General features: G+C 42.8%; 3 protein-coding genes and 1 pseudogene across 5 annotated transcripts; all 4 read right to left on the bottom strand.

Moving 5' to 3' along the window:
• Positions 1–108: 108 nt before the first annotated feature.
• Positions 109–1,405, bottom strand: LOC141828950 (protein ROH1A-like). Its single transcript, XM_074716341.1, has one exon. The coding sequence runs from the start codon at positions 1,344–1,346 to the stop codon at positions 213–215; it is 1,134 nt and encodes a 377-aa protein (XP_074572442.1). The 5' UTR covers positions 1,347–1,405; the 3' UTR covers positions 109–212.
• Positions 1,406–2,809: 1,404 nt separating this feature from the next.
• Positions 2,810–4,074, bottom strand: LOC141828952 (dof zinc finger protein DOF4.5-like). 2 transcript variants are annotated; one of them, XM_074716344.1, is made up of 2 exons: positions 3,648–4,074; positions 2,810–3,565 (listed from the first exon to the last, which is right to left on the bottom strand). In XM_074716344.1, exons 1-2 carry the CDS (start codon positions 3,669–3,671, stop codon positions 2,990–2,992), a joined length of 600 nt encoding a protein of 199 aa, XP_074572445.1. In that variant the 5' UTR covers positions 3,672–4,074; the 3' UTR covers positions 2,810–2,989. The 2 variants fall into 2 exon arrangements, with proteins under 2 accessions (XP_074572445.1, XP_074572446.1); XM_074716345.1 differs by having other exon boundaries at positions 3,654–4,074.
• A 2,190-nt stretch (positions 4,075–6,264) lies between these two features.
• Positions 6,265–7,167, bottom strand: LOC141828951 (myb-related protein Zm38-like). Of its 2 annotated transcripts, none has more exons than XM_074716342.1 (2): positions 6,724–7,167; positions 6,265–6,652 (listed from the first exon to the last, which is right to left on the bottom strand). In XM_074716342.1, exons 1-2 carry the CDS (start codon positions 6,984–6,986, stop codon positions 6,274–6,276), a joined length of 642 nt encoding a protein of 213 aa, XP_074572443.1. In that variant the 5' UTR covers positions 6,987–7,167; the 3' UTR covers positions 6,265–6,273. The 2 variants fall into 2 exon arrangements, with proteins under 2 accessions (XP_074572443.1, XP_074572444.1); XM_074716343.1 differs by having other exon boundaries at positions 6,265–6,631.
• Positions 7,168–9,724: 2,557 nt separating this feature from the next.
• On the bottom strand, positions 9,725–14,836 carry LOC141829841 (NEP1-interacting protein 1-like; annotated as a pseudogene).
• Between the last annotated feature and the right edge of the window lie 939 nt (positions 14,837–15,775).

The following is a 15,775-nucleotide window of genomic DNA, read 5'->3' as shown; positions in this document are numbered from 1 at the left end:
ATGTATTTCTACAATTTGCCAATTTTTAATATATTTACTTGATTTGATTATTTTTTAGATGAGAGAAATGAGCGAGGGATGAACCCCAATCCAAAAGAAAGAAACAACCAGGAAACCTCATTGACACAAAATAATAATCAACCCATCGTTCTCGATCGGGAGCAACATCAGCGAACTCCAAATCTTTACACTAACGAGGGAACAAACCGGTACTACGGTCGAACTCCAGTTTGAGGGGGATTCGGCGCCGCCGCCGCCGCCGCAGCTTGTGTGCTCTGCTCCGCGAAGCGGAGCACCTCCGCCCGGCTGCACACCACCCGGTGGAACACCTCTCTTACCTGCCTCTCCAGTGGCCCTAACCCTTCCTCCAACCTACGGCACGCCTCCGCCAGCTCCGCCGCCGCGTCCTCCGCCTGCGCCCTTCCGCCCTCCCTTACTACCGCCACCATTAGAACCTTCCCCCACCGCTCCAACGCCTCCATCTCCGCCAGCTGCACGGCCTCCCCCTTTCTCCTCCGCCACTCGGCTGCCATGCGGTCCTGCAGCAGCACCATCGTCCCCGCCCAAGGCAGGTGCTGCTGCGGCGACACGGGGCTTGATGGCACCACGGCTGCCAGATCCTGGCATATAAAGGCTGCCGCCAGGACCCACATAGTGAAGGTCAGAATGGAGCTCATCGCGTACCCCGCCAGGGCGATCCCTGCGCCGCCGGTCTCGCCGCCGCGAGCGACGCCCAGATTGGCCGGCACCGGCGGTATGCTCCCTCCGGAAGAGTAGGTTCTAGATCCATGCGACCGCAAATTGCCGATGCCGCTCGATCGACCTGAGGACCCAGACCTCTCGGATCTCCGGGAGGAGGAATCGGGGAAAGAGGCGAGGAGCTTGGTGAGGGCCCTACGGGAGCGGCCAAGGGGACCATCGCAGGAGAGGATCGCCGAGGCGGCGGTGTCGGCGAGCCTGAGGGAGTGGCGGACCGAGTCGAGCGCGAGGGAAGCGGCGTTGCAGATGTCGAGCCACTTGACGGCGCGGCCGAGTAGATCTGCGACGGCGCGGTCGGCGGGCGGTCGGGAAAGGAGGCCGGCAAGGTCGCGGTCGCGGAGGAGGGAGCGGAACTCGTGGTCGCAGGACAAGAAGGCATCGAGGAGCTTGTGGAGGAAGGGTAGGGTGAGGAGATTGTGGGAGGAATCGGCGGCGGGCAAGAGGTCGAGGAGTCGATCGGCGACGTGGGAGTGGAAGTGGTCGAGGTCCTGCTCTTGGCGCTGCTCCATCGACACCACTCGGACGCCGCGGATGCTGAGGAACGCGCGGCCGACGAAGGGCAGGGAGCCGCCTGCCTTCTCCTCCATCGGCTTCCTCCTCGGCTCGCGGTAGTCAAATCCGATCGGGCAATAATAGTCCGATTTGATTTTTTTCTGCGACCCCTTATCCTCTAAAAATTTAATATATTTATCAAATTGCCCTTTCCTGTTAAATTAAATAATTTAAACAATATTTTAAAAAGAATAAAATAAGTAAGCATCATTGGGCAGATCCAATGCAATTGGATATTAAAGAAAGTATAAAATTTTAAAAAACTAGTACTTTTGAAAAACAAAAACAAAACAAAAAATTAATGAACAAATATTTAGAAAAAAACGTCGTATCATCTTTAAAAATGTCAAAACAACCATTATAATTACTCTGCAACCGCTACGGATTGTTAATGCTTTTCTTTACTCAAAAATGAAGCTGATGAATTGATCGCGTGATTAATTTTATGATTAATATGATGCCATAGCCTGAGGCGAAATGGGAGGAGACTTTGTATATTTACAACCAATGGTGGTGATCGCATTAACTCATTAATGGTCCATGGGAGAATTTACAACAAGAGAATTGTTCGCCAGCCGCCTATTGATATGTGAGAGTCGAGTTCTTGAAACATGACTTATCGGTTATCATATGAGTAAAATTCATTATTTTTATTAAAAAATATCTTCTTGATCGACATGTAGTAAATTCTCAATTATAAATTCAAAATAATTTCTTTTTGACAAAAGAAAGTATTATTCATGTTTATTTGGAGACTTATAATGGTTAAAATTTTAAAAAGTCAAACAATGAAAAATAAATTAAAGAGGGATAATGAGGGATTAGAACATCTAATATAAAAAAAATTAAAGTAGCAACAATGAATTAAATCATTAGGCACATGTATCTTATTGCCACAGTAACTGTCAACGCGTGTGTGTAGAGAAAGTAGTAAAAAAAGACTTTTATTTTTTAGGTTATTTTTGTTGATTTAGGTATGGCAAGAGGATTTTAGATGGTTAAGGGGGCAAATCTATTAAGGAGTCTACCGTAGTTTTTAAAGAATAATATTTGATGGAAGGAATTCGTTCCTTCTCTCGAAGTTTGCAGGCCTACTACGCCTCTGCATCTTTCTTCACCCACTCCTCAACCTTGACCAAGTTGGTTGATTTGGACGCACAAGTTAAGCTCTCTGCTGATTCTAACACATAATTATATATAGAATCATATTACGTTGAAATATATATATATATATATATATATATATAGCCGAAATCCGACGTCCAACACTACCGGCCGCGTTTCCAAGCAAATTCATCGAATTCCGACCACTATCCGGTCGGAATCTGCTACTAGATGGAGCGCCGATGAGCAACGCGTCGATCGCGCCTAAGGCGACGACCGATGGTGGTCGGACGACACGAAAGCGACAACAACGACGGTGGATCAGAGGTGTCGCGCACAGGTCATGCAGAATAAATGACGCGGCATAATATTTCTCTATATAGATTGCATCAGATTTAACACAAAAACCATCCGATTTAACACACAAAAAAAAAACATGAAAATTGAGAGATGTGAATGAAAATGAGAATGATAGACTTCGCTGATGTCGATCAGGCTCAGTAACTTCGATGGATCATGGAAATTTTCCGACCTCTGTTACAAAAATTCCGGCAACAGTACGGTGATTCTGTGATCATCGATAAGTCAAAGTGTGATCGGTAAGCTCGGAGGCCGGCGGCTTGAGTTCGAGGTTGACGAGGTCGATGATGTCGTCCCAGTGGCTCAAGTTGCTCGCCGTCGGCAGATGCCTCGTCGCGCTTTCCATCGCGAAGAGCCCGTCATCGTCGGCGGGAAAGTAGAACAAGGGCGAGAAGGGAACGCCCCCCAGAATGTCCGACTCCGGAGAGAACAAGGGACCGAGTCCTTTCTCCGGCGCCGCGTTCGTGGAAGCCAAGGCGCTGCTGCTACTGTAGTTTTCCTCCTGCTCCGGCAGCGCGACGTCGGCGCCCTTGCTCCCTCGGTTTCCCTTGATGCGCTTGCTCTTGCGGCCGCCGCCGACGGGCACGTCGCGGAGCGCGCCGCCGTCGGTCCAGTGCCGGCGGCAGGCCCGACAGTAGTGCCGCGGCTGCAGCTTGCTGTAGTTGTTGTAGTAACAGAACTTGGTGTCGGTAGACTCGCACCGCGGGCAACTCAGCGCCGCCGCCGCAGCCGCCGCCGCCGTTTCACTCTGTTTTCTCTGCTGCTCCTTCTCGCCTCCACCACTCAATTCCTTCAAAAAAACAAAACAAAACAAGAAGATCAGATCGAGCTCGACAAAATCACAGAAACCAGAGGACAAGGCGGGGACTCACACTCACATCCAAACTTTCTTCCATTCCGCTCGTCAATCCTCATGCAAGAGCTCACCGAAACAAGAGCAGGAGGCGGAGAGCGTGCGCAGAAACAAGAGAGTGGCAGCAGAGGAGCCAGTTGGATTTGGTATGAACTGAACCGAAGCAATAAATCCACCAACCACGGGTGTGGAGTGTGGACCTCTCTCTCTCTCCTTCCTCTCCTTCCTCTCCTTCCTCTCCTACTCTGCTGACGTTAATTGCGCGTGGTTTAATTACAGAGATTTGGGGCCACGACGAGATCGAGGTAGCGTGCGTCGGCTTTCGCAGAGCTATTAATGCATGCAGCCGGAAGAAGAAGAAGAAGAAGAGACGACGAGCGACAAATTACGTGAGTGGGAAGCAACAAGGCGTTCCTACGAAGCGCTGCACGTGATCCTTCCGCCACTCGCAGTGGCCGGTGGTGATGACTGCGCTGCCACCGGCGAGATGATTACTTATGTCCAGAGAGCATTTCGTTCCACCCCACGTAGTTTCATCATTAGCATTTTATCCCATTTGAGCTTTCAAAATTTCGACAAGGGAATTGCCCTTGAAAATAAGTCAAAATATGGAGATCAGGATGAAATAGTTCTCCTGCATCTGTTGCTTGCTGAGAGTACGAGTGCCGTCCCTGTCACTTGGATCGGATGGGAAGAGAAGGCAGCAAGAAGCCACGCGAGTGAGCTGTGCGTGGGCGGGGCTGCGACTGTTGGATGGAACGCTAGGAAGAATCCAAAAGCGGCCATGGCTGATGGATCTGGTGAGTGGGGGCGGAGAGGAGGACGAGGAGAGGACGGGCGGCTGGGTGGGGGATGAGACAGCGCCAAAGACTGGTCGGTGGAGGTGAGTGGGACGGTGGATTTTGTCGGAGGGTCCCGCAAGGTGTCGCGGAGAGGAATGGAGTAGGGTGGAGGGCATGACGGCGGAGATGAGGCACGGCGCCGGCGCCGGCGCAAAGCTCCGCCAACACATAGAAATTACAGTTAATATGAGTTGTGTGAATAAAGAAGAGAATTAAGTAGCAAGCTTAAACGCTCATTTAGAATACTTAAATACAAAATTAGTAACTTAGTCGTCTTAACTTATAAATCCATTTTTTATCGTTCTACAAAATTAATAGGAAATTAATTATATGAGTTTTTTATATATATCAAGGTAAAAAGTTCAATTTATAGGTCAAGATAATTACAACTTATAGCTCTATTATCACCTAAGTAATCATTTTTCAACTTCACATTATATTAGATTCCTTTTGATATTTTAATAGATTTTTAAAAAATTATAATAATTTATTAAAAGGCACACACAACTTTTAATCGTATTGAAAAACACATCCAACTGCTATATTTATCAAAAGAGAAATGATAGACGGCATGAAAATACAGTATGAAATTTCAGTATAAAACACACATTACATGGAGGTGGAATTTCATGCTGCATTTCATACTTATAGTGTCTCATGCTGAAATTTTATACTGCATTTTCATGCAATCTATCATTTCTTTTATTAAAAACATATGTATATGTCTCTGAGATTATAATACGATAATAAAAAATAAAACAGATTTCTTAAACAATGAAAGTTTAAATTTCATTTAAGATATATTATATTTAAAGAATTTTAAAATTTTATAATATTAAATCGTCTGTCAAAATTCATCTAAGCTTCTTGATTAGAATAATCATTGTTTCTAATTGTGAAATCATGATTACAATATAATTACCTTAACTATGATCGATCATGGTGGCCACCAAACGCGACCACTAATTATAATTTCTAATATCCACCAGGGAGAGGGATCGAGTTTATAAATATTTGTTAATAACTAATTTAGATCATAATTTTATAAATATTTTTAATAAATTTACATGTCGTCTATTTTCACGATTAGCAGGGTGAAATCGAGATTATAAAAAAAAATAAATTGAAATGTTTTAATATTAATAATTTTTAAAAAAGGTATTTTAAAAAATTGTTAAATTCTAAATTCATTTCTAAAAAATTGCTAAAAACACCCCTATTTTTCTATGCAGTCTTCTGCATCCAGCCACGTGTCTATCGACGAGTAACTACCAGGGGCGTCTATGCCCCGCCGCCTCCCTTCCCCCACGCCATTTTCCTCAAATTTGTGATCGCTTCTTTCTTCTCCATGGCTTCCTCATGCTCCATCTCGATCGCCATGGCTTCCTCTTCCTCCCAATCCTCCCCTTCCTCCTCTCGCCGAATCGCTTACCGATCTAAGCGATTCTATACCTCGCCGCTTCGCCTAGGGTTCCTCCGGCTCAGCTTCCTTCCCGATTCAAGAAGCCTAATCCCAGTCCTTCCTCAGAGGAACTTCGGATTCCGTCCGTTTCGCGCCGTTCAGACCGATCGCAGGCCCAGTCGCTCCTCGAAAGATGGCAGGAAGAAGGAGTATGTTCTGAGGAAGATTACGGCTTTTGTTCAATAGTTGGGAGAAGATCATTGGCACACAGACAGAAATCCCTTGTGTTTCTTCATTCAGTGAAGGCATACTGAAAGTAGATCAAGAAAGCCACACTTCTTCTTCTTCCAAGTGATGATGGAAAACAGACGAAGAAGAAAGTAGATCAAGAACAGAGCAGTTCATTTCATCTCGAGACTTTTCCACTTTAAGAATCCAGATTCGAGCTCTGCAAATGCATCCGTCTTGCACTCATTCTTCGCCAAGTGTGTCGCCCATCTGCAAGAGCCTTCATCTCGCACGGTCGTCGTCGCCGTCGTCGACGGAGAGCTTAAGCACAGGTCGAGGTTCAGGTCAGGGCACCTGAACTCATTCTTCCCTTTCTGTTCGCTTTCGCTCTTGGAGAAACTTATGGTGAAGTCCAATGCCGGAGAATGGATCGGCCGGTGGGTCGCCGGATCGATTCCCCGGTCTAGTAACTTTCTCCTCATGTGCGTGTTCCAGTAGTTCTTGATCTCGTTGTCCGTTCTCCCGGGCAATCTTCTCGCGATAAGAGACCACCTGACGCGATTCAGTTGACTGGTAATCTCAGACGGTCAGATCTAGACGGCGGCGTGAAGACGAAGGCTTACTTGTTGCCGAGGTGGCCGTGGAGCTTGACGATGAGCTCTTCCTCTGCCGCGGTGAAGTTGCCGCGCTTGAGGCCGGGGCGGAGGTAGTTGATCCAGCGGAGGCGGCAGCTCTTGCCGCACCGGAGAAGCCCGGCCGCCTTGGGCAGCGACCTCCAGCAGCCTTCGCCGTGGCCGCGAACGTACTCAGCGAGCCGCTCGTCTTCCTCCTTGGTCCAAGCGCCCTTGTTGATGTGCTCCTTCTCGCAGCACGGCGACCTCCCCATCGCCGGATCCTCGCAACCGCCTCTGCAAGTTCAGCTCAATTCAACTACCGATCGAGCAAATCCCTAAATAAGATTAAAAATCGCATCGAAGCATGTCACCGTGGGCCTTCGCTTGCGTGAGCACTTCACAAATCGAAACAGGGAGATGCCATGCCATGGAATCGCACCAACCGAGGTAGGTTGGAACTAATTGCTCAGTCCTCTTGTTTCAGCTCAGAAACCGCCACCGGATTAGGTTTCCGTCGAACAATCCTGACCAACTTTTTCACTCCGCTTCTTCTTCTTTCTTGTTTATAATAAATAAATAAATAATTTTATTAGTAATGATAAAATATAATAAAATTTATTCAAATCGAATCCATGTCAACCAACTGCCTTAATTCCGAACTACCTCCTGTGGGCCCTCTGTACTGGCTGCTATATTATTTTGAGGTAAAATATATGAATAAGAAGAAATTTGATATCCTGCGCGATTTATCCCGCATGATCCGTGCGCGACACCTTTGATCCATCATTGCTGTCACTGTCTGGCCACCGCGTCCGCCACCTCGGGTGCAATGATTTGTTGGAATCGTCGGAATTTCCGATAGTGAAAATGCGGTTGCAATTTACACGTCAGATTTGGTCGAAACGCGATTGGCAGTACGTTGGAATTTCGACCGTGATTTGGCCGAATAGTGTCGAGGGTCCCAAATTTTCGCATTTCCGATCAAATTCATCAGATTCCGATCACTATCCGATCGGAATCCGTCGTCGGACGGAGCGCCAGCGAGTGGCGCGCCGATCGCGCCCGAGGCGGCCGTCGGCGGTGGTTGGACGGCGCAGCGAAGGCGGCGGCAGTGGCGGTGGATCGGAGGTGTCGCGCACGGATCGGGCGGGATAAGTCGTGCAAGATCTATTTATTTTTTATTTTTTTAATAAAGTGAAGGTGCATATCGACCGACACCTTTGCTTAACAACTATAATTAAGATGATGTTTCTTGGCTTTCTTTCAGGTTTAATGAGGAGCTTAATAAAGGCACTCAACAAATGCTGAGTCACTTGATGAATCATCTTCTTCTTTTATCAATTTCTTTTTTGTTTTTTATAATTCAGATGTCGCCTGATGATTTTTTTATGATTCATATCTATTTAAAGGTGACATGTAGAATAGTAAGGAAGAATTGTGTATTTTATAAATAGTTTGAATATTCTGTGGACAAATAGTGTTTATGATGAAAATTTTAATATTTAGAAATAGAAGAAAAAAAATTTTAGTTGTTTTGGAGACAATAATGAATGCAGGCATAATAAACTATTCGTCATATTTATCTAATAAATAAATTAGAAAAGACCGTCTAGTTAATGTCACAAAAAAAAAACACCTCCACATGTTTGATGTAAGTAGTAAAACACTCAAAAATAATAATAAAAAGATTAAAATTTAAAATTTAAAATTTAAAATTTAAATAAAATAAATATTTTAAAGATTAATTTTTTAAGTGTGTATAAATTATATTTGAAATTTACTTATGTAGGTGAGTGAAACATGAGAAAAGTCCTCATCTCATCTTTAAGATTAATTGAGTAAATTTTGAATATTTAGATTATAAAATAAAATAAAATAAAATCTAGTACTTGTTTGAGTGAAAAACTTCAACTATTTGTTAGAAATTAATTTTTTTAAATGAATAAGTTGAATACGACATAATGATAAATCCCAGTCAGTCTCATGGACTCAATCCCTGGGGGTGACCGGCTTGTGGATTCCACCGACCATCAGGGTAAATCGGGAAGCGCATACGGCGACCAATCCAGATGCCCAGCATCCTTTGATTGCGTTCTCTATTTGGAGGAAATTTTCTGCAAATACCCCAAATACGACATAATGACTATTATGAAGGTTGATCCTAGGACATGAACATTAAATGAAAGTTTATGTAACTATTAATTTTGATGATTGTGGAGTTGATCGAACTGTTGAAGTGACAAATTCTATTTTTTTACTAAAAAAGGAATGTAATTGTTAATTCTAATATACTTTAATTAAAATTAAATTTAATTAATTAATAACTAATAAATTTAATTCAACCTGATTCAAAAGGAAAAAGGACTCGATCTATGTTACTGTATGCAGAAACTGAATTAAAATTTGGTTAGATCGACCTCTTTAATTTGGGAGAAATTCCAACAATAATAAAAGTATTTATCTAATTTCATTCATTTATTTAGATTAAATTATTTATATTTTTATTTAAAAAATCACTCATAAAAATGGACTCATTTGGGTTGGACCACAATATCTTTAGTCAGTCTAACTAATTAGATGCGATCGTCACAGTTAAGTATTATACTTCTAGCATGACATTTCAATGTCACCAATAGTTTGAATTTCATTGATATTCAAAAATATCCAACGTGAAATTCGAACTCTTATTATATGAGAATCATGCTTATCTTTTACCGCCGCTCCGTGCTTGGGGGCATTGATATCGCTCTTTTGTTGCAAATTTCAGTTGATCGAACCAATTCATTTGCGGTTAGATACAAAGAATTGAACAAGAATTTAAAACTACCAAAACCTAGAAAACAAAAACTATAACATTTCTCTAATCTTTTACTAGGGTCTCATCACTCTGAAAGTAAGTCCTCCCTCTTATAGGCCTATGCATACATCATTTATTTTTCTGTAGATGATTATAAGATCGACCGTGTGGGACGTTCGATGTCGTTGTATGACCTTAGACAAGGTTTTCAAATTAGACATCCCTTCTGCATAAGAGCATCCACATTGGTGGGTGTTATAACATCCACCATCTCATCAAAAAATGTGGGATCCACATGCCACATATACATCATATTAACACATCCATTCTCTCACATTCGTTTTAACAACCACCTTCATTATTTGTGGGACCCGTTAATTCCTCTCTCTACTGCTTGTGGTGGGCCATAGGCATTAAAAAAATAATAAAAAAAGACAAATGAACGCGTACTGAGCTTGTGGTGGGCCATAGGCATTAAAAAAATAAAAAAAACGCCATTGAACGCGTTCATTGAATTGAACGCGTTCATGACTTTGTGTGGGCCCCACCCAAATAATTCTTGCGCTACATTGGTTTTAACGTTCATCGAACGTTATAACACTCCATGAACCCACCAATGCAGATGCTCTAAGGGACAAGATCCATGCCTGTGAGCCAACTATCAATGCATGACAGATGAAACACATGGCAACAAATAGGCAGCCTCCTCACCATTTATCCCACTTCAAGCTCCTAAACAAACTAATAAGTTAGCTGCCAATGATTCCAATTCACAATGGTTCAATTCAAAGAAGCAGAAGAAGAAGAAGAGTGTACCTGCGGGCACACTGAGCAGCTTGTCTTCTCCCCTGATGCATCAAGCTCGTCTCTTGCAGTGATTTTGGACTTCGGCAGCTTCTCGACTTCATCAATGGACAAGGCCTTGGCGTTGCCACCGGCATCATAAAGATCGAGAGTTTCCATGAAAGGCAAACTGAGTGCATTCATCTGATAGAGGGACAAGATCTGAGCAAGATTTCGAGTAATCGGGCATCGAATCGGGATAAGAAACCAGTCATCCATTGAATAGGCTAGAGATTATGTCGAGCTGCTGCAAGACTGAAAGCGATGACTGAAACAAGGACAGCAAGTGTTCAGCGAGTGTTGGCAGAATTACCAGGTAGAGAAGGCTCCAGATGCCAGAATCCCTGGAGTTCCATAGATCTAGAGACGATTCGACGACTTCGATGGAGAAGACGGCGTCCGAAGCCATGCATCTGAATCCAAAACTCTCTCCTTCCTCCGAAAAAGAAGAAGAGGAAGAAGAAGTCAGAGAATCACATGTTCAGTTCCAAGTTCTCATGCTCTTGCGTCATTTTTTGAGAAATTTTTGGGAATAAAACGAAGAAAAAGCTAGAGCAAGTGATCGAAGTGGATGAAGATATGGTCAGTCACAAAAATTATCTATCAAAAAAATATACTTTTTGAAGGATGGCCCCAATTCTGTTCCATTCAGGGTCAGCAGTTCTTATCAGAAAGAAAGACAATGTTGAAGATTAACTGAAGACTAATAAAAGATGAGACAGCTCACGCGAAGTGAAAGGAAAGGTTGAGAATTTAAGTTAATTGGCAATAAGGTGTGATAATATTGAAAGATTTTAATTTCCTCAAGTTGTTTTATGTATCTGCAAATCAAGTAGCACTTTGTTTTCAAGTGTAGCAACAACCAAAAGAAAGGAAAGGACTTTGAAAACAATGAACCAACAGCTCCACTAATCTCCACCAGTACTGACAGATTATCAGATGAGAAGAAAATTCCAAATTTCTCATGGATTTTTTTCCCTCTTTCTCCAAAGGAAAGATTTCATGAAACTTACTGTAATAGTTTCTGATGTTCATAATTCACCCTCATTTTCTCGCTGCTTTGATAATGGTACTGAAGAATCAGTAGCAGCAAGGCATGGCTCACAGAGAACTCATGTTTTTAACCTGTTCATGCTTCTATTTTCTTTTAAGAGACAAAGAAAGGAAGTTGTGTTATGATAGCCATCGAGCATTTTTCAACAATTGCACACTTTCATTTAGATCTTTATTTCAGATGACAAACTTAGAAAAGAGAAGTTCTTAATGAAGTTTGAAGGGAATTACAAAGAGGTAGCTAGAGAAGCCACTACATTCTATATATTAGCCTGCAATTCAGGTTCCAATATCCATCTCCTTTGAATTAATTACTTCTATAAAATAAATAATTAAAATTGATGATTGATTGCCTGTTTAGTGATCTAAGTTGATTGTTTATTCATGTATATGTCATGATATTCTTTGTTAACAAGATGTTTTCAAGAATGATATGGTCTTATCAGAAACAGATCACAATGTGTTATTCAATGAGCTCATGTATGTTAACAGCTGCTACTCGTAGTATCTAAATCTTTGTACACAGCAACAATACACACTCCTTGCTATGAAATATATTCAATATCATACTACTATTCGCAGTCGGTGAGATGGAGGGCCAACTAAAGAGGAATCCCAACATCGGTTTGCATCAATGGAGGCAAGCAAAGCTTTCTCCATATCTCTTGACATGCTTCCTTTGAGCATTGAGAGGATGTACTCCATGAAAAATCCACTACATGCCAAGGTGATTGGCTCCTCACTGGGCAATCCAAATTCCTCTGCCGAAACCTTGAGGAGTTCTTCAAAAACACAGCTTTTCAGGAATGCTAATGGCACCATGAACCTTGTGCCATCCACAGTGTAGACCACAAAATGACCTTCTTTGGCAACCATTCCAGTTTTGTTGCAGGATCTCGACTGGCTATTAACTCTCAAGATGGGAAGTCCCTTCTTTGCCTTCTCAACTAGTCTCTTGGGGCTCAACATGGTTGAGGCTTAATCTATGAATTGAAGAAAGGGAGAATTCTTGAAACTTGGGATGTGCCTGAGTTGGACAAATGAAATGAAGTGCTCTACTTATATTGAAGGAGAGACGACTCGGGCCAGAGATATGTCTTCCAAAACTTTTCGTCGAAAGGGAGCATGCCATGTGAGCTTGCTATAACAATCAAATCTGACAGCTACTTTGTTATATATTGGTGGGACAAGATATCCTCAGTGACTATTGTCCCTTGTTGTTTGGGTAGTATGACAATTGCAAGTGAAGGATAATGATATTTGAGCTACCATGCTTGAGTGATTCTGGACCAAAGCACATGATTTCAATCTGGAATCTAATCGCGATAAGTTTATTGAATTTTGACATGAAGACCAGAAATATATAGGCCAAAGGCCATATGTTCTTGTGATTTGTGAATGCAATGGAGCCTACATGTCTTCAGATCACTCATGAAGTGGCTTTTGCTTCCTACTTCAGTGGTTCCAACCATTTTCTTTGAGAAGATTTGTTTCATTTATTTATTAGTTGAGCTATCACTTATGATGGCTGATGATGAGCCATGATTAAGTTCTTGAGAGTGCTACAACTGTACTTCTTGTTCTTTCTTTTGTCCTTGGTACTGGATAAATAAATTCATTGTTCCAGCTCATCTATTTCCTGTTTATGATAGCTATTGAAGCTCTACAACATTGCGTATGCTGCGAAAGAGCTATGCAATTGCCATGGAGCCTACATGCCTTCATTTCACTTGAATTGCCCATCTGCCAGAACATGGCTTTGCTTCCTATTGAAGTAGTGGAACCTTTGATGATTCCAAGCAGATTTACAGCTTCAGCAATATTCAGTAAGTTTTGCAGTAAAGGCAACTGCCGTATTCGACCAATTAGCCATGTTGAGTCCCAAGAGACTCATCGAGAAGGCTAAGAAAGGAATTCCCATGGCCTTGATGAGAACCAACAGGAAGTTCCAATTCCTATGATGTTACTGCAGTGGTTGCTGACAAGGTTCATTGTGCTTTTGGCATTCTTGAAGAACAAAGTAGTCCAAGAGCTCCTCAAGTTGTTTGAAGAAGAGTTTCGATTACCCGGTGATGGCCTAATGTGTCTGGAGATTGACAAAATACATGAATCTTTCAACCATTTTCAGCACCTAAGTTCTCTGAATATGGTTTCCTTAATTATTAGAAAAATCACCTTCCTCTTCCTCTCCAACAGATGATTTCTTGACCATTTAGTTCTCATTTACGATCGGACTTGAAGCTCTAAAGCACATTGTGGGCCGGCATACACCAAAGAGTGATGCAACTACCAGGGAGCCTACATGCCTTTAGATCTCTTGAATCACCCACCTGCAAGAACATGGCCTTGCTCCCTACAGAAAGTGACATCTCTGTGTCATTAGCTTCCTCATCTTCCTTGCAAGTTGTGATTCGATGATTCCGAGCACATCCAGAGCTTTAGCAACATTTCGCGAGCTTTGTAGAGAAGAAAACTTCCTTCTTATTCAACCAACTAGCCATGTTGAGTTCTCAAGAAGGCCAAGAGGCTCCCCATGGCCTTGATGAGAGAAGAATCAATCAATTATCATGAAATTCAAAATCCACAATTTCATCAAGATGAAGATGATAGAATTATCATCACATGGTTGCTTGAATTGCCTCTCTCAGAGCTTTGTTGCCATTGACTTCCTTCTACAAGCTTGAGATCCAACAAAATGAATGTGCAAACTGTAGAGGAGAACATTTATATGGATCAATCTATCAAAAGGTTTTGCTGTGCCAGATAAGAACATAAGGCAAGCAAGTCATATCATGAATCTATGATAAATTTGTTTTCAAAAATTTCTGCATATCAGTTACTTAGGACTTTGATGGCTCTGGTATTAAAACTGTTGCCTAATTGCTGTAGAATGATACTCAAAAATTAGAATTGTGGCACAAGTAACTCAATGCTTCATTCAGTGAACTCATGTCATTGTATCTAAATCTCTATACAAAATAATACACGCTCCTAGTTGCAGAACATTCATCACTATCATACTACTATTCGTCGTTGTCGGTGAGATGGAGGATCAGCTAATGAGGAATTGCAACTCAAGTTTGCATTGATGGAGGCAACCAGCTCCTTCTCCACATCTCTTGGCATGCTTCTTTTAAGCATTGAGAGGATGTACTCCATGAACAAGCCACTGCATGCCAAGGTGATTGGCCCCTCACCTGGTAATCCAAACTCCTCAGCCGAAACCTTGAGGAGTTCTTCAAGAACACAGCTTCTGAGGAAGACTAATGGCACCACGAACCTTGTGCCTTCCACAGTGTAGACCACAAAGTGGCCTTCCTTTGCAGCAGCAGCAACTCCATTTCCATCTGAGGATCTGAACCGGCTATTGGCTCTCATCGAGGGAAGTCCCTTCTTCGCCTTCTCAACTAGTCTCTTGGGACTCAACATGGTTAAGATTCAAACTAGAATCGAAGAAAGGGAAAGAAATTTGGGATGTGCAGTTGGAATGAGCAAATGAATGATCTACTTATATTGTAGAAGAGGCAACTCGAGCCATAGATGTATCTTTCAAGACAAGAAATTTATGGGGCCAATGGCCATATGTCATTGTTGTTTGTATTGTAACATGCCATGTTTTACATTTAAAAGCCTTTGCATATCTATAATTGATGGGGCGGATCCTGAGTAGTACAGTAAAGGTCGAGAAGTAGGTCGATATGGCAAATTAGAGAGTCAATAGTAATCTTAAGTGGATTGGCTCGGCCATCCCGACCTCGACTATCCCGGTCACTCGGTCTTCGTTTTGGTCATTCCGACCTCGACCATTTTAGTCACTTGGTCTTCATCTCGGCCATTCCGACCTCGACCATCTCGGTCACTCGGTCCTCGTCTCGGCCATTCCAACCTCGACTCGGTCTCTCTCCCTCTTGACCATTCCAATTCCAGAAGATGTCAAAAGCTCTCAAGCGTGCGAACTCTGCCAGAGGATCAGTGCGATTACGAGGTTATCAGACCTGATCCCCTGGATCTCCTTGTGTCTCTGCCAACGGCCAAAAGGTAAGAATAATCAGCGCTGCTAAACCATAGAACGGTTACGAGGTTGACAGATTTGATCCCCGGATGCCACATGTCAGGGTCACTTGATAGTGATTATCAGAACTTGCCCCCTCAGTCACGACAGGGGTTTGCCGCATGCCGACGTAGATATTCTTTCTTGTGAGTATATAATCCCTCCCACAGGTATGAAGACTCTCTCTCTCAATTTTCAGCAACCTCATACACTTCTTCTTCCTCTTTCTCCCACTGATTTAAGCGTCGGAGTGATCTGTCGAGAGTTCCGGCACTCTGTTAATCCGTTCGTTTAATTTTTCTTCAGGTCCCTTCGCC

The sequence above is a fragment of the Curcuma longa genome, chromosome 5 (assembly GCF_044706935.1).
Source record: "Curcuma longa cultivar G26 ecotype Majalengka, Jawa Barat chromosome 5, ITB_CL_G26_1.1, whole genome shotgun sequence".
Classification (NCBI taxonomy): domain Eukaryota; kingdom Viridiplantae; phylum Streptophyta; class Magnoliopsida; order Zingiberales; family Zingiberaceae; genus Curcuma; species Curcuma longa.
This window is presented reverse-complemented; position numbering and strand designations above follow the sequence as displayed.